The sequence below is a fragment of the Myotis yumanensis genome, unplaced genomic scaffold, assembly GCF_028538775.1.
Source record: "Myotis yumanensis isolate MYYU_CA2020_CCGP unplaced genomic scaffold, mMyoYum1.0.hap1 SCAF_8, whole genome shotgun sequence".
NCBI lineage: Eukaryota > Metazoa > Chordata > Mammalia > Chiroptera > Vespertilionidae > Myotis > Myotis yumanensis.
This window is the reverse complement of record NW_027223759.1, coordinates 71,038,887-71,064,277: the sequence shown is the minus strand read 5'-3', so window position 1 is coordinate 71,064,277 and position 25,391 is coordinate 71,038,887. Positions and strand designations below refer to the sequence as shown.

The window sequence follows — 25,391 nt, the reverse complement described above, 5'->3', positions numbered from 1 at the left end:
CTGCCCCCCCACCCTTCCCCGGCCTTCCTGCTGTAGTTTGACAGTGTGTTCGAGGCAACTCTGCCTCTGTATCTATTATTGTTCAAAAGTTTATAATGGTCTCTATTATCCATGAATGAGTGAGATCATGTGGTATTTTTCCTTCATTGACTGGCTTATTTCACTTAGCATAATGCTCTCCAGTTCCATCCATGCTGTTGCAAATGGTAAGAGTTCCTTCTTTTTTACAGCAGCATAGTATTCCATCATGTAGATGTACCACAGTTTTCTAATCATAGTTTTCAACTCTTCTTAGTTTCTGAAGCAATATAAAGTCAAATGTAGTGCCCTTCAGTAGATTAATGGTTAAAAAATTCACACTGTGACCTCAGTTAATAATAAGGTGAAAAGGCAGTAGAAACCCAGACAGTACAATCAAGATAATTATAAATGCTAGCCCTCTCTTTCCCTCAATTCCCTTGAATATTAAGTTATCTAATTTATTTGAAATTAGTAGAAATACCTGCTGTTATAATCTGATTTTAGATGATTTTTTAAAATGATAAGCTATCCTTATCTTAGAAACCTACAGTACAGTTAAATATTCATATAATCAAATATTTCATTTTTTATGATTAAATAACTACTTTTTTTGCTCTCAGAATAGCTTCAGTGAAAACTGAGTATCATTGCCTACATACATATTTTTTCATCTGCCTAGGGACTTCTCTTAAATAATTTTAGATGTACAGTATCTATAATCCTTATCTAATAATTACACCTTTCCTTATGAGTCTGTTTTTAAAATCCTTTAATAGTCTTTATTTCCTTCTTGTTGTTTGTCCAATATCTTTTAGTACCTCACTTGTTCCAGAAACTAGGAAAGATAATAATAAGAACCTGACCATTCTCATATATGTAAAGATTCTCTAAGCCTTTCAATTGGTTTTATCATCAGAACTTATTTGGAAACAAATTAGTTTCTTAAATAAAAGATATTCAGAAAGTTTTGTATGGTATATTTACTTGACTATGTATCTTAATAATTTAAAATCAATTTGACCACATTCTTGATTGTTACAATTCTAGATCAATTCAATAAAAAATTTTGTTCAAATTCTCTTTAAATACCTTTGTTTCTAAGATGTATTCATATACTTAGTTTCTGGGTAAGCAAATTTAATGTCAGCAGAAATTAGAAAAAAAACAATAAAAAGTCACTTTATGTAATCTAATGTGAACTTTATTGTATAGCATTAATAGTTACAGTTTTTGTCCTATTTAATTTATGTTCTAAATTATTTATCTTTTATTTTATGGTAAATATATAATATATAGGGTAACATATAATAGTTCAGCGTACTCTATGTCAAGGATTAATAACATGTGTTACACATGCCGGACAATCGCTTCCATCGGCGATGGCAGTGCCCTCATCAGTCATTCCAGTCTTCCTGTCGAGGCTAAGCTGAGACTTAGCACCCTACCCAACAGAGTAAGCCCTCAAGTTGAAGATGCCTTGTCACCCATGTCAATGTAGTTCTACATTTAAATATAAAATTGGTCAGTCCTGTTCTACCTCAGTACTTAAGCAATTCTGTTCTTTACAACCTAATTGTAGGACTTTAAACAATAAAACTCTTAGAAGGAAATGTAAGAAATAAACTTCTTGACATAGATCTTGGTAATAATTATTTTGGTATCACACAAAAAGCACAAGCAACAAAGTAAGTAAGTTGGACTAGATCAAACCAAAAGGTTCTGCACAGCAAAAGAAACAGTGTAATAAAAGTCAACCTACAGAATTAGAGAAAACATTTGCACATTATGTCTGATAGGGGGTTAATATCCAAATCATTTATAAAGAACTCCTAAATCTCAATTGCAAAAAAAATCAATAAAAGAGACAGAGGAGATGAATATACATTTTTTTCAAAGAAGACATACAAATGGCCAATGGGTACATGAAAAGTTGCACAAAAGCAATACTCATTAGGAAAATGCAAATCAAAACTACAATGTTAGAATGGATAGCATCAAAAAGACCAGAGATATCAAATGCTGGGAAGGATGTGGAGAAAAGAGAGCACTTGTACATTGTTGGCAGAAATGTACATTGGTGCAAGAACTGTAGCAAATAATATGGTGCTTCCTCATAAAGTTAAAAATAGAATTACCATATGACCCAGAAATCTCACTTCTTTGTATATGTCCAAAAGAAATAAAAACAAGCTACCAAATATGTATCTGCTATCTCTGGTTACTGCAGCATTACAGACAAGAGCAAAGATATGGAAACAACTTACATGTCTGTCAAAGGCTGAATGAATAACAAAAATGTATGAAGGAAACAACGAGTATAATGGAGGTTACTAGTGTCTGAAGGTGGTGGTGGGGGGAAAATGGGAGATATTGATAAAAGAATATAAACTTCCATTTAGAAGATGAATAAGTTCTGGAGACCTAACACACAGCATTGTGATTATAGAAAACAATGCTGTAACATGTACTTGAAAGTTACTAAGAGAGTAGATATTAAATGTTCTCACCACAAAAATAAATGGTAATAATGTGAAGTGATGGAGGTCTTAGCTAACACTATGGTGATAATCATATTACAATATATGTGTATCAATACATGGTACAACTTAAAGTTACACAATATTATATGTCAATTATATCTCAATACTTTTGGAAAAATATCTAGCCTCTCTTTAGCAAATATTTATGTTCAGTAACACTTCCTTTTTGTGTCAGAACTATTATTTGTTTTGAATTATTATTGTTAATGGAAAATAAATACAACATGGATATATGATATAACAAGACCCAAATTTGATCATTAGCATTCATCGCCTTTATACAATCTTTTATGAAAGTTTACAGTAATGGAAACTGATTGGTTTGGAGATTTTGTATATTATTTTTTATTCCTGGTAATTATTTCATGAAAGTACCATAGTAGATGAGAAAACATCTAATGTTTTAAATGCTGTCCCCAGAATGTATTTTGAAAGAAACTGGCAGTGTTATTTGATTCATTATACTCCAAAGCAAAGTAAGTGTGACAGAAACACCTTATGTACCATTTATTTATCCATTTTAATAGTAATTATTATATATTGCTTTGTATCATTTTAATATATGTGATAATCTCCACTAAAAATTACAATATATTTTTCAGTTATGGTCATGTTTTATTGATTTTTTTTTACTTTACAAACAATAACACTATTTGGAACAAAGAGAAGTTTAATAATTTTGCTGAATCACTGGAAAAATTCAAGTTATCTTACATAGCTGATTTATTATTGTTGTCATCATTGCTATTGTTGCTATTATTGACTAGCTGTTCTCCTTGACATGCCTATGTGAGTGTGTGCGGTGTAGGGAAGATGGAAAAACTGTAAGAACACTGTCGCAATAGGCTCCTTAATGGTCGAGGCCAAGCCTACTCCTAAGCACCTGTGATTTGGCAGGAGGCAATGCTAGAGATTGTTCTTGTTTCTTGTGAACACTCTCAAAATATAAACAAAACAAAGAAAAACCCTTAATAATTCACAAGACCATCATGCAATATTATTATAAACAGAGCAGTTTGTGGACAACACAAAATCAGAATGACAGATCCCAGATCAAGGTAAGTTGGGAAGAATTTTGATTTCTGAGAAATAGCAAGAATGAATGAATTTAATAAAATGGCTATGAAATTCAGGATCCATGTGTGTAACTGAGATTGGATCAGTGGACAAGTTCAATGTGATACCTGAAAGAGATTTGCAGCCATTTGGGTTATCAGGTTGTATTTCATAGCCATCTGTACAGAGGCACTTGTAGGTCCCATATGTATTGATGCACTGCTGGCTACACGGAAAGCCCGTAGAGCATTCATCAACGTCTACACACGTTTTACCGTCATCCTTCAGTTGGAATCCAGGCCAGCATTTGCACTGCAGAATTAAAAACAAGCATAATCAATTCATACCATTGTCACTGTCTTTTCTTATTGGATATCCCTTTAACATGACTGAACCCACAAAAGGTAATGGCAAATCTTTCTGTCACACACAGAGATTAAACTTCAATAAGCATTACAAATATCATATAAAGTTAAAGTCAAAAATCTCTGAAATATCTTCATTTGAACATCGGAGGTTGGGAAGATTATAAAAGTTAACTGATATCACCGTAGCCATGTGACTAGAGAATGACAAATAGAACAGAACTGAACTGTCAACTTTCATTCCTATTCTATTTCATTATATTGTCTTTTTAGAAGACTTTAACAGTCATAAGAATTAAACCTTATGTGGAACTTTGAAGATTACTAACATTATCACATGTTATTTTATTAGAGCCTTACAGAAATTTATGATGTAAGTATTATTTTCCTCAGTTAACTGATGAGAAACCCAGAGGAACAAAGGTGGAAGTTCCCTAGATAAATCCAGGAGGAGAGTTGAGGCTGTCTATAATTTTTTAACACATAGTAAAGATCAATTAATATTTATCAACTGGGTCTGATTCCATAATCATATATGTTGATGTTATCTGGAAAAATAATAATAACATAGTTTCTCCATCATTATTAAATAAATTTGTATCATCAAATCTTTTCTTCAGCACCTCTGTGATCTTCTACATGAGCTTCTGAGGATGATCCACAAAATTTACTAACTGGCATGTCAATTCTGAGTACAATGTAATGCCAAATATGTTTTTGAATTCATGGAAATAATAAGGTGCTATGATTGGTCACTGTCTTTCAGTTCTCTATTCAGTCCCTGCCAAGAAGCATATGAAAATTCTAATTATACAAAATGAACCTATAATTGGCCAGAAGATTATGGTCACATTAACATTTACCAAGGCTATTTAGTGGTCTTTGAATAAAGAAAATTGTGAGTATTGTGTGGGACAGTGAATTAAGAAAGAACTTTAAGTTATTAAGAGTAACTAGTAGTTAAGGGTTAGCCATAGTAAACATTTCATAATTTAGATAATTTATTTAAGGGTAAAGGTAACAGAGGAGCTTTTTATATTTTTAGGATAATATAGGAGATACATATATACATATTGTTAAATAGTCAACCAATTATTAATCGAGGGCTAGAATTTTTTTAAGTACAAAAAGGTATTTATTACTAGGAGGGAAAACATCAACTTCACCTGAAGCTGTTCAAAAGATAAATACCTCTTTCTAAGTCCTTTTACAAGAACTAAATCCCTTTAAGTTCTTAGCACTTTATTCTTTAACAAATTTCACCAATATTTACCTAACAATCGTAGGCAATAATAAAGAATTGTGCTGTGTTTAATCAATAAAACCCACTAGCAAGTCAGCAAATCAAAGCAAAAACAACACTTTTGAAAAGTTGGGTTGTCACAGCCTAAGATATGAAAAGGACAGTTTGGGTAAGTCCTTCTCATATCTTAGGCAGTAGCAATACTACTTTCCCAAGTAATTAAGAAGTAATTAAGAAGACTTAACTTACTACCTGATGTAGAAAGGCAAGAGGATAAAATCTGAAGAGAAAGAAACATCAATGGAGCTATCAGCTATTAAAGTGTGTATACATTTTGGGGGGTACCCTGTATGTTACCACAATTATTAAAAAATAAATATTTTTAAAAATGAGAAACTGACAGGATACAAGAAGATGTCACTGAGAAGGACTGGAAATTATACCCTGTAATCGATCATGTGGTCAGGAAGCCAGAAGACCCATAGGCAGACACAGGGCAATGCTAAATTCAAGGGCACTTTAGAACAAACAAAAAGGAGTTGCATAAACTATGTTGAATCCCTCTCAAAAAGTATAAAAAACTTAAACAGTGTCCCAATTTTAACAGGATTTCTGAAAATCACTTTGAATGGCTAATATCAAGGCTTATCGAACTACAATATCAAATAGACAGCTTAGATAAAAACACATTTATGGAATAGTAATTTTCTGAAGGTAAAATTGGTAAATGCTACTGAATGTACTACACATTTCTATAAGCAAATGGAATTGGGATGTTTAAGGTTTACAGTAAGTTTTTTAATTATTAATTTAATAAAAAATATTAAAAAAATAATTTACTGCCCTAACCGGTTTCGCTCAATGGATAAAGCATCGGCCTGCAGACTCAAGGGTCCCAGGTTTGATTCTGGTCCAGGGCATATACCTTGGTTGTGGGCACATCCCAGTAGGGATGTGCAGGAGGCACACTTGGTGTTTCTCTCTCATCGATGTTTCTAACTCTCTATCCCTTTCCCTTCCTCTCTGTAAAAAATCAATAAAATATATTTTTAAAAAATAATAATTTACTACCCAATCCAGTAACCTTGTTATAACAAAAACATTTTTACTCTTAAATAATTAATAAACATCTATGAGAAATTCTACTAGCCTGGCCAATATGAACAAAATAAAAAGAAATAATAATCACTTGCATATTCAACAATAGGAGATGAGAGATTCATAACAGTTTAAAATTTATTCACCTTCATTTAAAAAGATAATTATGAAAGTGAGATTTATATATATTCAATGTCATTTTAATTTTCCTACTCATCAAGAACTATTTCAAATTTTTCTGCTTTGTGTTAATTTTCATATCAGATCATAAAACTGGAAGAAAGAAACATAGCAACCCAAATTTACCTATTACATTCAGGAATATTTTTGTGCAGTTTTTAATGTGATATTTGACAAACATTAAAAAAATAAAAAAATAAAACATTATTTTATTTCTAATGAATACATTAAAACTTCTTTCTCTCTCAGAAGTATTTTTATTTTTCACATAGTAAGTTTCCCTTCCCTTCAAAATAAGATTCTTGCTTTAGTAAATGTTATTACTCTCTTTTGAATAAATATATTGTATGTGTTTTACAGCAAACATATAAATTGTTCACATTTCATAAGATCTAATTTTTGCTTTCATCAGCAATTTTAATTTTGTTGCAGAATGTGGATTTCTTGACATGTACTGCTGATAATGTATTGAGAAATAAGTTATTGGATAGTTTTCCCCATTTCCTGAAAAAGAAAACCCCATCATCTGACATTTTTCCCCCAAATAGTTAAGCATTTTTTTGTACATAGACTTTTTACTCAATTTCCTACCAGTAAATATATATGTAAAATTTGTGCTTGAACCTTTGCTTAAAGCTCTTATTTATGATTCTAAACTTAGCTCCTTAAATTTTTATACCGGTCTGTTTCCCACAGTAGATATTTCATTTTATTCATTGGTTTTGGCATGTGTATATATTCAGGAATATTACTCACAGAATTCTGTCAGGTATCATATACAAAGAATTTTTGTATTATGAAATAGAGTGTCTATTTCAACTAGAATTCTCACTTAAATCATTTCTAGGGAAGTCAAAATAAAAACACTGATATTTTAAAGGTATGAAAAACAAATATTTTTGTGTAAGGAGTCTTATAAAGTGATTAAAATAGTATGCTTTAACATATTTTTCAGGGTGACATATACTGCTACCAAAAGTAATTTTCCAAATATAGCATTTCTGGGCACAAAATACTTGTTATATGCAGGCATTTAAAAAAACATTAAACCTCATTTTGAATGATATGTCAAAAGGTTATAATTGATACTCTATAATTTTTAGATTTTACCACCAAGATTGTTATGACAAAGTTTAAATACACACAGAATAAACACAAATAAACTACTTTGAAATTTACATTTTGGATATACATATTATATGACACACATATATATTCTATAGATATATAGACTTATAGTGTATATTATGTAGACAGAACTAAATAATTAATTATAACCTATGACTTAAAATTTTTAGTTTCCAGTAATAATTCTATGACATATCCCCTGCTTTTCCAGGAAAAATTTCTATATTGATTGTAAATAAATAGCTAACATATTTTTATGCTTCATTGGATTTCAAATACTGACAAAATTAATTATTTGATACATAGTCATCTCATTCAGAGCTATCTGGACTCGTTGTCTTGCTTCCCTGTTACTTACAGGATAGTGTTCCTGAGTGAGTGTGTGTTTTATGTCTTTTTTGTTTTTTCCTCACCGGAGGACACACTTATTGATTTTAGAGAGAGAGAAGGGAGAGAGAAAAAAATGGATGTAAGAGAGAAACATTGATCGGTTGCCTCCCATACATTCCCTGACTGGAATCAAACTTGCAGCCTTATGCTGTAAGGGACCATAAGACACCAGCCCAGGGCTAATGACTGTAGTTTTTAGATTGTATCTACATATAGTAAAATCCTGATCAATGTAGTTAAATAAATCATAATGACAGAAATACAGAGATTAAAAATGGCAACACGGTCATTTGGCTGAACTGACCATTATAAAGACCTGGCTTGTCATAGATTGTTAAGGCTGGTAGGAAAAACGAGCCTTCTGTACAATGCACACATTTTTTTCTCTATCATCCTTCCTTAAAGAAAGGCATTAGTCGCAGCTGAAACACTTTTAGTGGTGAGAAATAACGAAGCTCATTCCAATATAAAGAGTTCTGACCTTAGAATAATTTTCCTTATATTGAACAGAATCTGCCTCCTAACTCTAACTCCAACCTTTGACACAACTCAGAGTAAATATGCTGCCTATTCCAGTGCTTCATATACTTGAATAGAGCCAATAGGTCATCTTCATTCCAGGCAAAACATCTTCCAAAGGTGTGTGTCCCAGACCCCGTATGCTTCTGGATGTACAAATTTGAATACACTACAGTTTGTTAAGGTTAATCTTAAAGTGCCATGTGCAACACGTCAACGTACCCCAGGTATGTTCCGATCGGTGCAACACTTAGTAGAACAACATCTGACCTCTGCAGTGGCCCTAACTGCCATTAGACTCCCTCTGTGTTTATAAGAGCCATGCCCTATTGTGATTCACATGGAGCTAGTGCTCAGATAAAAAAACAACAAAACAAAACACTATTTCCAATGAATTGCTCCCCTGGAGACTTTCCCAACTTACACAATCAATTTACCGAATACACAACTTTAATTTTAATATTTCGTTTGTTTGCATCCTCCATTCCAACGTGAATGAAGCAGATGCTTTAAAATGCTATTTCTGTCCATCAGTTTTGTCAGTGAAACACTCGCTTCAGGAAAATGGTACTAAGAGAAAGCAATTAGACTATCAGGCATGATTTATTTTGTTAATGTACCTGCACTCAGTTCTAATACCTCACGTGTTCTGTTTTGTTTTGTTTTTCTTCTTCACTGCTCATATGAAAAATAAAAATGTACTCGCAAGTATTGTGGTAAATAAATGATTAGCCCATTTAACTTCAATTGTGTATGGGAGGGAGGATGAGGGAAGAAATGGGAGCTTAGGAATTACATACATATCTAATGCAGCTATTAATATAGCAGTAATCTTTCTAAACACTAAGCTTCTCTTTCTTATTTTTTTCTTTATGTTCAGCATATATTGAAAAATATTTTGATTTTTTTTGTCTTCCTGAGTATATTTTCACAAAATTACACCACATTATTATTATGGGTTTCATATACAGAAACTCTCCATTTAAGTAATTTTTCAAATTTTATATATATATATATATATATATATATAATATATATATATATATATATTATATATATATATATATATATATTTGTTGTCAATTCTCACCCAAGGATATTTTTCCCATTGATTTTTAGAAAGAGTGGAAGGGAGGAAGGGGGTGCAGGAGGGAGGAAGGGAGGGAGGGAGAGAGAGAGAGAAACATTGATGTGAGAGAGACACATCAATTGGTTGCTTTCTGCATGCACCCCAAGTGGAGCCAGTGGTCAAAAGTGCAACCCAGGTATGTGTCCTTGACTGGGAACCGAACCCGTGACCCCTTGGTGTGAAGGCTGAAGCTCTAACAATGGAGCCACACTGGTCAGAGCCCTAACAATATTTTGATGCCTTTTACATTTTACAGCGATATTGGATTAAAAAGTTTTTGTTACCCCCAAATTATGTTTTTAATTGAATTTACTTGGGTGAAATGGTTAATAAAATTATACAGGTTTCAGGCAGACAATTGTACAACACATCATCTGTATATTGTATTACATGTTTATCACCCCAGGTCAGATCTCCTTCCATCACCATTTATCCCCCCTTTGCCTTCTTCTACCTCCCCACACCTCCTCCCCTCTGGCAATGACCATATTGTTGTCTGTGTCCATGAGTCTTTCTTTTTTAAATTCCTTTTTATTTTTGCCTAATCAAATTCTAATGTATCCAGTGATTTGCTATTTTTTTAAATATATTTTATTGATTTTTTACAGAGAGGAAGGGAGCGGGATAGAGAGTTAGAAACATCGATGAGAGAGAAACATCAATCAGCTGCCTCCTGCACACTCCCTACTAGGGATGAGCCTGCAACACAGGTACATGCCCTTGACGGAATCGAACCTGGGACCCTTCAGTCCGCCAATGCTCTATCCACCGAGCCAAACCAGTTAGGGCTGATTTGCTATTTTTGATGAATACCAACCTTGTAACCAACTGGGAGGTCCTGGCAATCTTGAGAACATCCACTGACTTTCTTACTCAAACATTCATTTATGTGGCAGTTTTTCTCATCTGAGCCATCGCCACAGTCATCCTTATTGTCACAAAGACCTCCACTGGGAATGCACCTGCCATTTTTGCACATAAAAAATGAACTGTTGCATGACTGTTCTGGAAAAAGAAAATAAAACGAATGGAATATAAAGGGCATGCCATTGTTTTTATACTACAGTTGTTGAAAACATTCACAAATATGATAACTTATCTGTCTAAAATCAGAGTAAATATATGTACATGTAAAATGTTTTCTATTTACACACAAAATATAGAAAACCAAAAGCAAACTGCACTTTTGCTCAACCCACTGTACATTGCCTTATCATGAAAATTAACAATCAAGACAAGAATCTATAGCCCTGACCAGTGTGACTCAGTTTGGACATTGTACCATGCACCAAAAGGTTGTCAGTTCGATTCATAGTCAAGGTACATGCTGGAGTTTTGGATTTGATCCCCATTAGGGAGCATAAAGAAGGCAGCCAATCAATGTTTTGCTCTCACGTGGATGTTTCTATCTCTCTCTCCCTCTCCCTTCCTCCCTCTCTAAAAATCAAGAAAGTTTTTTTTTAAAAAAATGCATCTGTAGTAAAATTAATGGAATATTTCTGTCTTCATCTATAGTGTGACAATTGAGATCAAAGTGTAATGATGGTTTGACATTTCCCTCAAGTCATAGGTCTCTGTGAAATTAAATGTCACTAAAAATTACAAATCCAGAATAGGTAGATATTCCTAATTTTTTTCATCTTGGAAATATAACATTGACATTTAAAAATCAGGGCATAAAAAAGCCATTTTTAGTGAATAATAGTTGTTCCATATATAGCCACAGAAAGTAGTCCAGGTTTTTCAGCTACTCTCATCATGATGATTTGAATGTTACTCATTATTTAACATGATAAAAGAAAACTTATTAACATGCAAACTACATGAGTAGTTTTTTATTTTAAAATATATGACTATGGCCAGGTGTGCCTTGGTGGTTGAGCTTTAACCTAGGAACCAAGAGGTCACTGGTTCAATTCCAAGTCAGGGCACATGCATGGTTGTGGGCTCAATCCAGATTTGGGGGCATGCAGGAGGCAGTCAATCAATGATTCTCTCTCATCATTGATGTTTCTATCTCTCTCTACCTCTCCCTTCCTCTCTGAAATCAATAAAAATATATTCTAAAAATTTGACTATGTATTCAGTAAAGAATAGTGAAATTATCAATAAACCAAGTTTGGCTATGTATATATTTAGTTAATATACAATTTACTTTATTTTGCCTAAATATGAATAACACAGACTTTCTCTCAGTAAATCTCAACTTCTTTTATGTTTGAATTTTTGAAGTGTAGCCATGAAACTTTATTCACATAAAATAATGTATTAAGAAAAGGTGACCTTTTTGAAGGGGCAGGGTGATGGATTCATAAGGTTCATTGCCTGAAATCTTCATGTTTTTAGCACATACTAAATTTATAAAACTAGCTTCAAAACATTATTATATTCTGCATGGTGTCACTAGATACATCAATGCTTAGTGATTTGCATGTCCTTTCATTTACTACCATACTAAGCAAATCAGAGTCACAATCTTGCCATTAAAAAAAGACAGATTTTAGAATAAGCATAGCTTCATATATTTTCTGTACCTGCACTTTTGCACTTTGGGTTTAAAGGTGCTTCATCAGAATGGTCAGGGCAGTCGAAGTCTCCATCACACTGCCATTGCACATGTAAAAGACATCGTCCATCAGCACAACTGAATTCTTCTGCATTACATGGCCGGTATTCTAGAGACAAAGAAATAAAGATTCTCATTTATATTATTTATATAATGAACATTATTCATATTTTACTTGCTTTTTTTTTTAACAGAGAGAAAGGGAGAGGGAAAGAGAGTTAGGCACATTGATGTGAGAGAAACATCAATCAGCTGCCTCCTGCACACCCCCTACTGGGGACAGAGCCCTCAACCAAGGTAAATGCCCTTGATTAGAATCAAACCCAGGGACCCTTCAGTCCATAGGCTGACACTCTATCCACTCAGCCACACCAGTTAGGGCTATAATAAACATTATTTAGAACTGTAATCCCCTAATCTACACTATACCTGACTAACCGTGTGGATTATCAATGCCTCCTATGGGAAATGTTTCTATTTCTATCTGGGACAGTGGTCATACTTGCAAGAAATATTTGTGGCTGGGAAGTAGCACCGAAGTCCAGAAAATAAAGTTGCAAACAAGGCACTGTTACTGTTTCTAGAGGAGAACACAAGAACGCAGGACTCCAGTATACCATCTCTGTTCACCTATTAGCTATATTCTAAAGAGTTCCCTTAGAATGAAAAACAGAATGGAAGCTATTAGAATTATCTTTAAGACCAAGCTCGGTTAGGTGCAGTACTAGAGCTCATGGATGAACTGATTCTGAGTTTTAACGATACTTCTCAGAAGCTGTAATGTCATGTTTATGTTTGGGAATCAGCATTCAAAGTGTAAATAAATTATTTAGATAAGGGAAATAAAAATCCAATTATAGAGCAATAAGTACAAGAAGTATTGTAATTATATATTGATTCTTAGATGCATTGAAAAGCTTTATTAAAATCACAATATCAGCCCATCAGTTGTTAATGTTCATATCTATGCCTGACTGTGAGTAAAATTCTTTTAATTGTGAATGTTACCAAGTTTTAAATTAGATTTTTCCCCTAATTTTGTAATAATAAAACCCATCATTTCTATTATAAACTTTCTGGTAAATCTAAGCAAATAGTCTATTTTTTGAAGAGAGAAAATAGATCTTTATGGTTTAAAAAAATAAACAAAATTCTAATAAAAAACTAATTCAACAATGATCACTTGAGATATCTAGAACTTTGAATGGCAAAAGTAGATAGTTCTAACTCTCCCCAACTTCCTTAATGTTTTTTCCCTCCCTCTCCCTGAGAACTAGTTCCTCCTTTTGTGTTACTAAGTCTATTCAAGTTTCTCCCAGCCCCAAAACAATAAAGGTCCATTGACATGACTCTTAACAACACATCTCTCTTTCACTTCCACTTACTTTCCTCCAATTCTTCTTTGATCGATTAACAGCTACATTCTGAAATTCCTCAGAGGTAAGACACCAAGTGACAAGTGTCAAATTCAAAGGTGTCTCTTACTCTTATCTACTTCATTTTCTTGTAGTCTTTGACATCATTGACCACACTACACCTTGGAAATCCAGGCTCCTCTCTGCTTTCCCCGTTTTTCCCTATTTCTGTACGAAGTCCTCTATTGCTCCACCCCAAAGTGTTGTAGATGAAGCCCTTACTTCAATCTTCAGTATATTGCTATCTCTCTTTTCCTTTCTATATTGTTGAGTATATTCTATATATATATATATATATATATATATATATATATATATATATATATTTATATTTATATTTTTATATTTTTATTTATTTATTTATATTTATTTATTTTTACTGATCTCAGAGAGGAAGGGAGAGGGAGAAATAGAAACATCAATGATGAGAGAGACTCATTGGTCAGCTGCCTCCTGCAAACCACCCACATGCGACCCAGCCTGCAACCCAGGCATTTGCCTCAATTGGGAATCAACCACGACCTCCTAGTTCAGAGGACAATACTCAACCACTGAGCAACACCAACGAGGCTATTCTTTTTTTTTTTTTTTTTTTTAATGTGTGTAATCCTTTTATTATTTTTTTAAAACTATTAAAATCACACTATATACCTGCCTCTGAAAAGTATAACTGGGATGGTGGGAACTTGTAAATGAAGATGAAAAAAGAAGGTAAAGTGATCTAGCTGGATTCACATAAATGGTAAAGCTGTGATCAAACCCTGGATTTTATAACACTTTGGTCTTTAAATTTTTTTAAAAAAGCAATATTCATTCATTGTAGACATTTTGGAAACTGCAGAAACATGTAAAAAATAACATTTAAGTCATTCTTTATCATATTTAAGTGTCACTTTTATGCTGATGACCACCGAATTAACATTACTTGTCCAGATCACAGTTCTGGTCTTTAGAACCAAATTTTCAGACATTCACTACATGTGATTATCTGATTAACATTTCATTTTCATGATATATAAAAAAAAATTTTTTTTGTTAGATCTTTCTTCTGCACCGGCAAAACTAGCCCTTAAAATCCTTTATTCCCAAGCAAATTAACACCACACTTACCAAGTCATCAAGTCAGAAATACTCATTTATCCATCTCTAACTGTAAATTAATTCTGACCCACCTCTGCACTTTCCATGCCACTGTTTCTACCCTGGTACAGAATCACATCATTAAACATCAGCGCGATTGCAACAACCTCCTAACTACTATTGTTCCCCTTTCTATTAGCAGCATTTCATCCACTCTGCTGGAAAAGATGGTCCTAAAACATAAATTTGACTGAGACATCCCTCTGTTTCAAAATTTGTTCTGACTGCTGAGAGACAAAAGTAATTAAATACAAATTATTTAACATTATTTTTCAGAGTTTTTAGGTTCTATGTCAAGTTAATTTTCTGGTTTCAACTTACTTCACACAATATTAATTGCTATTCCTCAATTATTTTAATTTGCAGATCTTTGTAAACAAATACAGAATTTGCTCTGTATTTCCGGAACTACTCTAAGCACTTTAAAATATTAAGTCATTTAATTTCCTTATCAGACCTCAGAGTTTAGCAATGCTGTTATAATTTTTTTACAGATGAGGAAATTGAGACACTGGGAGATGAAATAACTTTACCATGTCACACAGCTAGTAAGTGGCAGAGCCACAATTTGGACCAGGCTCTCTGGCTGTAGGGTCCATGCTTAGCCACCATGTCATATTCTAGTATGTAGCATCTAAACAGGATTTCCTCTCAGTAACATTCCTTGCTTCTTCAGTGCTTCAAAGATCATTTTCTGGAGAAAACCAAGATGGCACCTGATTGGTGCCTCGCACAACCACTTCAAAAATACATCTAAAAGACAAAACGGACATCATCCAGAACCACAGGAAGGCTGGCTGAGTGGAAATTCTACAACTAGAAGGAAAGAGAAAAGCACACTGAGACTCAGAGGAGGTGCGGAAGTAAAGTGCAGAGGTATAGAGGCGCATGTGGAAAGGGCTGGCAACTGAGGATGCCCTTGTCTTTTTCAATCGGGAGGGAGAAAAAAGCTCCTGATGGCTCTGAACTCCAGTTCCGGGTGAGTCTCTGGGGACCCAGACTCATACGGGGAGACACTGGATTGTCTGGCATTGGGCGGAACTCGTGGGTGGCTTTCTCTCAGAGGTGCTTGCAGCAATTACCTCGGGACACTGAGACCTGGGGCCTCTTAGGGCAGGGCTGAGGATCAGCCATAGCTGTTTGCTCCACCCTGTTGATTCCCTGAGACCCTGCCCCACCCAAGCTGTGTGCAGAGACGTTTGCATATGAATGGCCTGGCCCTTTGCAATCTAAAATTACCTAACAAACTGCAGCTGGGTCAGAGAGACCCAGAACTTCCAAAAGAAGGCCCAAGGCCCCACAGCAGCTTGCATTGCTTCCATTGCTTCATAGCAGGGCCTCATCTGGGCACCTCCAAACCCCAAACAAAGAAGAGGAATCTGAAGATCTCTTCATAGCTCCTGCTGGGTAGCCTCAAGCAGAGGCTAAATTAGCACCTCCTTAGAGATCCAAGAGCCAGTGTACCCAGTAGTCAGAGTGGGACCATCCAGATTATAACTCCTCAGGTCCATAAGGGACGCACTCACGGGGCAGACTCAGTGAGCACCAAAGCCCCATTGAAGCAAGTCTTGCCCCAGAAGGGTGTCTCCAGCACAGAAATTCTCCCACCGTAGACACAGCTGATTCTCACAGCCAATTGGCCTGGAGGTCAATTCCTCCCAGTGATACCTACAACAATCAAGGCTTCACTACAACAAGACTGTGCACAAAGCCCACAAAGGGGTGCATCAAGAGTGTCCACCCAGCCTTAACCGGTTTGGCTCAGTGGATAGAGCATCAGCCTGCGGACTCAAGGGTCCCAGGTTCGATTCCGTCAAGGGCATGTACCTTGGTTGTGGGCACATACCCAGTAGGGAGTGTGCAGGAGGCAGCTGATTGATGTTTCTCTCTCATCGATGTTTCTAACTCTCTATCCCTCTCCTTTCCTCTCTGTAAATAAATCAATAAAATATATTTTTTTTAAAAAAGAGTGTCAACCTCAAGTAATTGGGGAGGCTGAGCCACTGGGCCCTATAGGACAGCTAGCACAGAAAGCCACTCTATCAACACAGGGAAGCAGCCAAAATGCGGAGACAAAGAAACAGGTCACAAATGACAGATATGGAGGAAAGCAAACTACTGGATATAGAGTTCAAAACCACACTTTTAAGGTTTTTCAAGAATTTTCTAGAAACTGCTGATAAATTTAGTGAGACCCTCGAGGATATGAAAAAGGACCAACTAGAAATTAAGCATACACTGACTGAAATAAAGAATATTATACAGAGATCCAATAGCAGACTAGAGGATCGCAAGAATCAAGTCAAAGATTTAAAATGTGAAGAAGCAAAAAACACCCAATCGGAAAAGCAAAAAGAAAAAAGAATCCAAAAAAAAATGAAGATAGTGTAAGGAGCCTCTGGTACAACTTCAAGCGCACCAACATCTGAATTATGGGGGTGCCAGAAGAAGAGAGAGAGCAAGATATTGAAAACCTATTAGAAGAAATAATGACAGAAAACTTCCCCTACCTGGTAAAGGAAATAGACTTACAAGTTCAGGAAGCACAGAGAACCCCAAACAAAAGGAATCCAAAGAGGACCACACCAAAACACATCATAATTAAAATGCCAAGAGCAAAAGACAAAGAGAGAATCTTAAAAGCAGCAAGAGAAAAGCAGTCAGTTACCTACAAGGGAGTACCCATACGACTGTCAGCTGATTTCTCAACAGAAACTTTGCAGGCCAGAAGGGAGTGGCAAGAAATATTCAAAGTGATAAATAGCAAGAACCTACAACCAAGATTACTTTACCCAGCAAAGCTTTCATTCAGAATTGAAGGTCAGATAAAGAGCTTCACAGATAAGAAAAAGCTAAAGGAATTCATCACCACCAAACCAGTATTATATGAAATGCTAAAGGTATCCTTTAAGAAGAGGAAGAAGAAGAAAAAGGTAAAGATAAAAATTATGAACAACAAATACATATCTATCAACAAGTGAATCTAAAAATCAGGTGTATAAATAATATGATGAACAGAATAAACTGGTGAATATAATAAAATCAGGGGCATAGAAAGGGAGTGGACTGAGAATTCTTGGGGGGGAAGGGGTGTGGGGGTGCGGGAAGAGACTGCACAAAAATTGTACACCTATGGATGAGAACAGTGGGGGAAGGGGGAAGGGCAGAGAGTGGGGTGGGAACTGGGTGGAGGGGAGCTATGGGGGGAAAAAAGAGGAACAACTGTAATAATCTGACAACAAAGATTTAATTTAAAAAATCATTTTTTCAGCTCATGTATACTTATTACTTCATGACAATGTATGTTATATGATATTGTATTTCTATTTTTTTGGTGAGTTTTTCTAGTGGGGCCTCTGTCTCATTCATCTCCATATCAACCAAAATATAGTATCTAGAAGAGGAAATATATTCAATCAGACATACAGAATTAAATCTTGAATTATAGTGTAACTTTTAAAATACCACATTGTATCTATGACTTAATGGTGGAGTGATCATAAAACTGATATCCACTGAATTCAAAGAGACTCATATCGAAGACCAAGGCTGTAGACACTACACAGGCAGGACAATGGAGGCACTAAATCGAGTGCCTTTGGTGGGTGTATGTAGATTTCACGGCTTCTCGTTTTGTATTTATTCTGGTAGACATTTAAATACTTTACCAAAAGAATAGGTTTACATAAGGTTAGAACTTCAACTGGGAATTTTTAATATACTGATTTTTTCCTCAAAAGTTATGTATGGAGTCATACAATGGAGTCAAGACAGTCTCTTCAATAAATGGTGTTGGGAAATTGGACAGATACATGCAAAAAAATGAAACTAGACCACCAACTTACACCATACACAAAAATAAACTCAAAATGGATAAAGGACTTAAACATAAGATGGGAAACCATAAAAATATTACAGGAATCCACAAGCAGCAAAATCTCAGACAGATGCTGAAGTAATATCTTCACCGATACAGCTCCTAGGGCATTGGAAACTAAAGAGAAAATAAACATATGGGACTACATCAAAATAAAAGGCTTCTGCACAGCAAAAGAAACCATCAACAAAACAACAAGAAAGCCCACTGCATGGGAGAACATATTTGCCAATGTTATCACCGATAAGGGTTTAATCTCCAACATTTACAGGGAACTCATACAACTTAACAAAAGGAAGATAAACAACCCAATCAAAAAATGGGCAACGGACCTAAATAGATACTTTTTGAAAGAGGACATATAGAAGGCCAAGAAACACATGAAAACATGCTCAAAGTCACTAATAATCCGAGAGATGCGAATCAAATCAACAATGAGATACCACCTCACACCTGTCAGAATGGCTAGCGTCAACATATCAACAAACGATAAGCGCTGACGAGGATGGGGAGAAAAAGGAACCCTCCTGCACTGCTAGTGGGCATGCAGACTGGTGCAGCCACTGTGAAGAACAGAATTTAGAGTATAGAGTTTCCTCAAAACACTAAAAATGGAACTCCCATTTGACCCAGTGATCCCACTTCTAGGAATATATCCCAAAAACTAGAAACACCAATCAGAAAGGATATATGTACCCCTATGTTCATAGTAGCACAATTCACCATAGCTAAGATTTGGAAACAGCCTAAGTGCCCATCAGCAGATGAGTGGATTAAAAAACTGTGGTACATCTACACAATGGAATACTATGCTGAGGTGAAAAAGAAGGAATTCTTACCATTTGCAACAGCATGGATAGAAAAGGAGAGCACTATGCTAAGCAAAATAAGTCAGTCAGAGAAAGATAAATATCACATGATCTCACTCATTTGTGGAATATAATGAACAACATAAACTGATGAACAAAAACAGATCCAGAGACAGGGAAGCATCCATCAGACCATCAAAACTCAGAGGAAAGGTAGGGAAGGGTGGGGGTAAGGAGGAGAGATCAACCAAAGGACTTGTATGCATGCATATAAGCCTACCCAATGGACACAGACACCAGGGGGGGTGAGGACATGAGTGGGGGGATGGGGGAGCAATGGGGGGATAAGGTCACATATGTAATACCTTAATCATTAAAGATAGGAAAAAATGAAAAAAAAGAGTTATGTATGCATTTGTATTGACATTTTATTTAAATATATAATGTTATAGATTTATCTTTTCACTACATATATATATTTATCTCATCACTTTATAAATGTAGTGAAAAGATAGATCTCATCATATTACACCTTAAGAAATAAGTACATGTGTCAATAAGATACAGTGAGAGGAGGATACTCAGTATCCAGTTATCCTGGTAGTTGTGAATTGCATTTTTCTCTCTCACTTAGAGATCTGAGTTGGCTGTAAGAATGAACTAGATAGATGGCAGCATGTTATCTTTGTGTACTTCCAAGTACCTAAAACCAAATATCATTTTAGAAACATTTTTAGTTCCTGATAAGAATACACTGCAAGAAGGTACGATTTCCAAGTAAATGCATAATTATTGTGGAGCTTAAAGAGGTTACATGTGGGATGTCTGTGTATAACTGCATTTAAATGTCTTTCATGATGTTCACGAATGTGTACCTTTGTATTTGTTATTCATTTATATATTCTCTGAGTCATTTTAAAAGACTAATATGGAGCCCGAGGCTGTTTCCAGGAGAAGTTGAGGTCCACTTACCACACTGCTGAGACTCATCAGAGCCATCTCCGCAGTCATCGTCATGGTCACAAACAAACCGCTTGGGCACACATACTTTATTACGGCACATGAAAGCATTCTCATCACACGTATTATTGGGAGCTAAGGAAGACATCACAGAAAACGAAGTTAGATGAGTTCCTGTTTTATCTTCCCCTACCTTAGGAGCTTAGAGAGTGTTTGCTGTTATACTCAGTAATCCATAGTTATTTAGAATGAAACTTTACATAATATTCAACATATCAGATAAGTTAATAACATGTATTGATACACATTTATTAATATTTTGGAATATATCAATATAAATAGGCAATTCAAAGTTTTAGTATTAATGCATTCAACTGTTCTAGAGTGAACCCAAAATTTCAGGCCTTTGAGCAATTTGTAAGTTTGCTAAAGGTGGAATCCAAAGGTTCATTATGGGATTTAACAATAAAGATTAAAATAAATACAGACATACATACATACATATATTAAAAATTTAAAAAGTTAATCAAGTGAGTTTTTCTCTCTTCTGCACCAATGCTAGTAAGGGATAAAAACCTTGCTTTATTTGTCAAAAAATGAACCTGAAAATACCAAGTGCCAATGTTCATTAAAAAGTGAAAGAATAGTCTGAGAAAGTTACTGTTTTCAAAATAAAATAAAATAAGTGACTTCAAGAGTTTAAATAGGTTAATACTTAAGGTATGATGGGCACAACCACAAGTATCACATTAAATTAGGAAACAAAATATCAGTCCTTTAAGAAAAGTGACCCATGAAATTTGTGCTCTATTTAGCAAGGGCCCTTACCAGTGGGAAAAATGGTTGATCAAAATGGGCTTTAACATTTCAGCAGATGTTCAAAAAATGGCAATTTGTGCAGATGAAATAAATTTTTATATAATGTGCATGGAATCACAGAGGTTTGAAGAGATCATATAAACATTTTTAATTACATTTTCTTACATTTAAAGGATAAGTGCTATGATAAAATTCAAGGTTTGAGAGGTTTCCAATGTCAATAATCTGCTATATAATGAATGTTCACTATCTTATTGCAGTTATCATTTCACAAAATATGCATATATCAAATCATGTTATATACCTAAAACTAATACCATGTTATATGTTGATTATATCTTAATTCTCATCATCATATAGGGGAAAGAGAAAGGCTTTGCAAAAAGTCACTCTGCCTTTTACATTTGTATCCTGAGAAAGCTATTTATCTTCTTTGTGCATATTTCTTTCTTTTTTTTTTTAGAGAGGAAGGGAGAGGAAGAGATAGACATATCAATGATGAGAGAGAATCATTGACAGGTTGCCTCCTGCATGTCCCCTACTGGGTGGGGATCAAGCCCACAACTCCAACATGTGCCCTGACAGAGAATCAACCTTGACCTCCTGGTTCAGGGTTGATGCTCAACCACTGAACCACACCCTCTGGACTGTGCATCTGTTTCTGTATGCACTTAATGAAGATAATAAAATCTACCTGATAATTTTTTTTGTAGGAACTAAGTAAATTGTAAGAAGCAGATCAGCTCATTTTATGTACTCAAATTCCTAGATGCTCTTTAAATTTCTACCTGACATTTATTTTTGGAAGATCCCCCAAAACACTTCACTGAGATATTGTGGGAATTCACTAATGTAAATAAAGGCACCCACCAAAAATAATGGACATATAATGAACACTTGAAAAAGTTTAGATGCCTTCCAACCTTTCCCTTCTATGCCTTAAGAGGCACCTTCCTCAATCCAAAATAACTCTTTCTTCTCTTTGAGCTTAATAACTCAGATTATAGCTTTGCTTTTTTATTGAAGTCCTTCCATGAGATTTCTAGGGTTTTATATATTTCTTTGTGATGACCTAGTATCTTTTATGTATATACTAGATGTCCGGTGCATGAAATTCGTGCACAGGTGTAATCCCTAGTCCTGGCTGGTGATCAAAGTGCAAGCATCTACTGTGGAAGGGCAAATCCCAGCTGACCTCTGGGCCCTGGGCAGCACCTGGGCCCCCGGGCCTCTGCCTGCCCCCCTCTGCCTAAGTCACCAAGCTTTAGTCCCCACGCCAAGATGTGGTGAGCGCAGCTGGACACCACAGGCTGGGGCGCAGCGTGGGCCTCTGGGCTGCCCAGCGATGCCGCATAGGAGCCGGGCAGGCAGTGTGTGCTCACCCAGCCAGCCTCACAGACCTGCTCCTGCGTGAACCCACAGGGAGCCCAACCAGCCCCTGCGGTACCAGCAGCTGTGGCACAGCTCGCCCAAAAGAGGCTGTGTGGGTGTGGGGTGAGCTCCTCGTGGCCGCCTGGCACCTGAGCATGGGGGGGGACCTTCCCCAGCGCATGAGCCCTGGCATCCCCGGGGAGGGTAGCAGGGGGAGGGAGAGCAAGCTCGGCAGATATCCCACATTTTCACTGCACCTCCGTCCCATCACCCCCGCCCCCAGATAGCCACAGAGAGGTTGCAGTGCGTTGCCAATGCCCGCCATGTTCTGTGCCACCTCCTGGTGGTCAGCTCACATCATAGCAAGCAGTTGAATTTCTGGTTAAGGGGACAATTTGCATATTAGGCTTTTATTATATAGGATTTTTCTAACACTTGAGGTATTATAATTATTCTCTTACATGCCTATCAGTTCCCTACCCAAGGCTGCCTCAAACTCTACAAAGAAAAAAAATTCTGCTTTCAACTCAATGACTGAAACAGCTACATGAATAGGCAAAACAAATATATATATATATATATATATATATATATATTATATATGTATATACATGTATATATTATATATATACATATATATAATATATACATGTGTATATATAAATCTAGTCAAGTATGATTTATGTCCAAGAAATTTATTTAAAAAAACAATATGAAAGCCAGATAGAACCAGCATAACAAATTGCCCATTATAATTAAAGTAAAACTCAGTTACTAATAAGTTCTCTAACTTTGAAATGTGCAACAGCTTATATAACTCCAGTGAATTATGCCAATTCTAATACATGAATTGTTCTTTAAAACACTAAGCAACAGAGGCTTATTTGGCATTAACAGTTTCAGATCACTTGAGGACAATTTATTGTATTTGAGAATAATTTACTTAATAGCACCCATGTGGCCCAAAGTGTTAATATGCCTCCCAGAGTGTTAACTGTTACAATAGCAACACTATACTGGGACCATCTGGATCCCTGAATTGATGTGCAGTCCTTCATTATGTAGCCCTCAGCGGCCCCATTGACCTTTACAGACACACACATCCGTTTCAAGATCAAAGTGAATTATTCTACAGGAGCATGGATTCTGTGCACATCAGCCTGCTCAAAGTGTTCTTTCTCCTCTCTGCTTTAGCTATTCCCCTTATACACACACCACATACACACACACTTACATTACGGCTTCAAATACAGTTTTCAAAACCTGAAGGCAGGTCATTGGAGTGACGGCTGGCAGAATTCACTTTTAATGAGCAGAGTTCACAGCCATGTTTTTGTCAATTGCTCAGCTGGGCAGATTCCCTATGCGACCTTGGGACCCGCATTCAAATATTCAGTCTCTACATTTTCTTGATCATGCAAAGGCATTTATCTAAATTTTTATTGTTAAGTAATTCCCTGTAAATTTCCTGAGGTTACCTAGAGTCAGAAACGTAGTAAATTGTGTGACCTCCACAGGTGTACCTCTGATCCCCCAGCTTCATTCAACTATACCCACACTATTTTCACCTGACCTGAGGGTTAATACCCTATCCATAGGGCTAATAGGTGTTCACTGACCTGCTGATCAGTAGTTACTTGGGATCACAGAAGTCGTTTACAGAGTATCTGGAATGAGCAAATCTAAAAGTTGTCACGGCGGGGGAGAGGGGACAGGGTAGAAGATGCTAAATAGAAAGTAACAACCCTACCACACTCACACACATATCAGGGAGGTACATTATCTCAAAAGTGAAATGATAAATCTGTGCTGTGTTCACGAAAAAAAAAAGATTTTGAAATGCATAACCCAATTGTGCACATTTGAATGGCTTTGAAGGGATCAGAGGGCTTGCTGAACTGCTATGATGAACATCCCACCTCATTAGTTCTGACACTACCTGTGAGTCCAGGGGGTGAGAAAGTGAGAGCAATGTGATAGGGTGAGCAGTCCACAAGAAAATGTGTGAGGATGTGCGGCCGCTTTCCTACACACACAGCCCCACGCGTGTCCGTACCGCAGCCCGCTGTGGAGAGCTCGTCGCTTCCATTCGGACAGTCCCGCTCACCGTCACACAGCCAGTGTCGCGGCACACAGGCGTGGGAGCCCTGGCAACTGAACATGTCGGCCGCACAGGTGATGGCACCTGAAACCCAAAGGAAAGACACATGAAGGTCACTGCGTGTCTGCTGGTAAAAGTCTACCATTGACATTCCCTATAGAAAGAAGGGAGGCAGACAAATGTTGCTGACAAGGAATAGACTGAAGTTACTTGGAATCATCAAATAGTATCCTTCTCCTATAAATGTTTACACATTTCCCTCTCAAAATGCATTCCTTTATAACTTCAGTTATATCTATGAAAGCTACCTGGCTGAAAATAATGATATTTTCTCTTTGTAAAATATAGCAAAGCACAGAAATGTCACAGAATTTTGAATAAACCAAAAAAGAAATGTTTAAAAGAACTGAACATATCAGGATTTGCACTTAACATAATAACTGATTTAATACTCACAACAACCCCAAATGGTGGAATTGCTATTGATCTCATTTCACATAAAAGGAAATTGCAAACCTAAGCACCTTGTCTTAACCACTTCTGCCATTATTGTTAATCCCCACTCCGTGTTGTTGAAAAGAATAAACGTATGCATATTCTCTTTGTTTTTACACACTTGATAAACAGAACCTATATTTTCTCTGCTTTATCAATTTAATGTTCC

At 35.9% G+C, this 25,391-nt stretch overlaps 1 protein-coding gene across 1 annotated transcript in view; it reads right to left on the bottom strand.

Moving 5' to 3' along the window:
- Positions 1-25,391, bottom strand: part of LRP1B (LDL receptor related protein 1B) — a 1,706,338-nt gene that overhangs the window by 232,766 nt on the left and 1,448,181 nt on the right. Inside the window, exons 52-56 of the mRNA XM_070423500.1 lie at positions 24,683-24,811; positions 20,449-20,571; positions 12,204-12,344; positions 10,487-10,674; positions 3,746-3,929 (exon numbers count right to left, since the gene is read on the bottom strand). Of these exons, the coding sequence (XP_070279601.1) occupies positions 3,746-3,929; positions 10,487-10,674; positions 12,204-12,344; positions 20,449-20,571; positions 24,683-24,811 (765 nt within the window). The remainder of the gene's footprint in view (positions 1-3,745; positions 3,930-10,486; positions 10,675-12,203; positions 12,345-20,448; positions 20,572-24,682; positions 24,812-25,391) is intronic.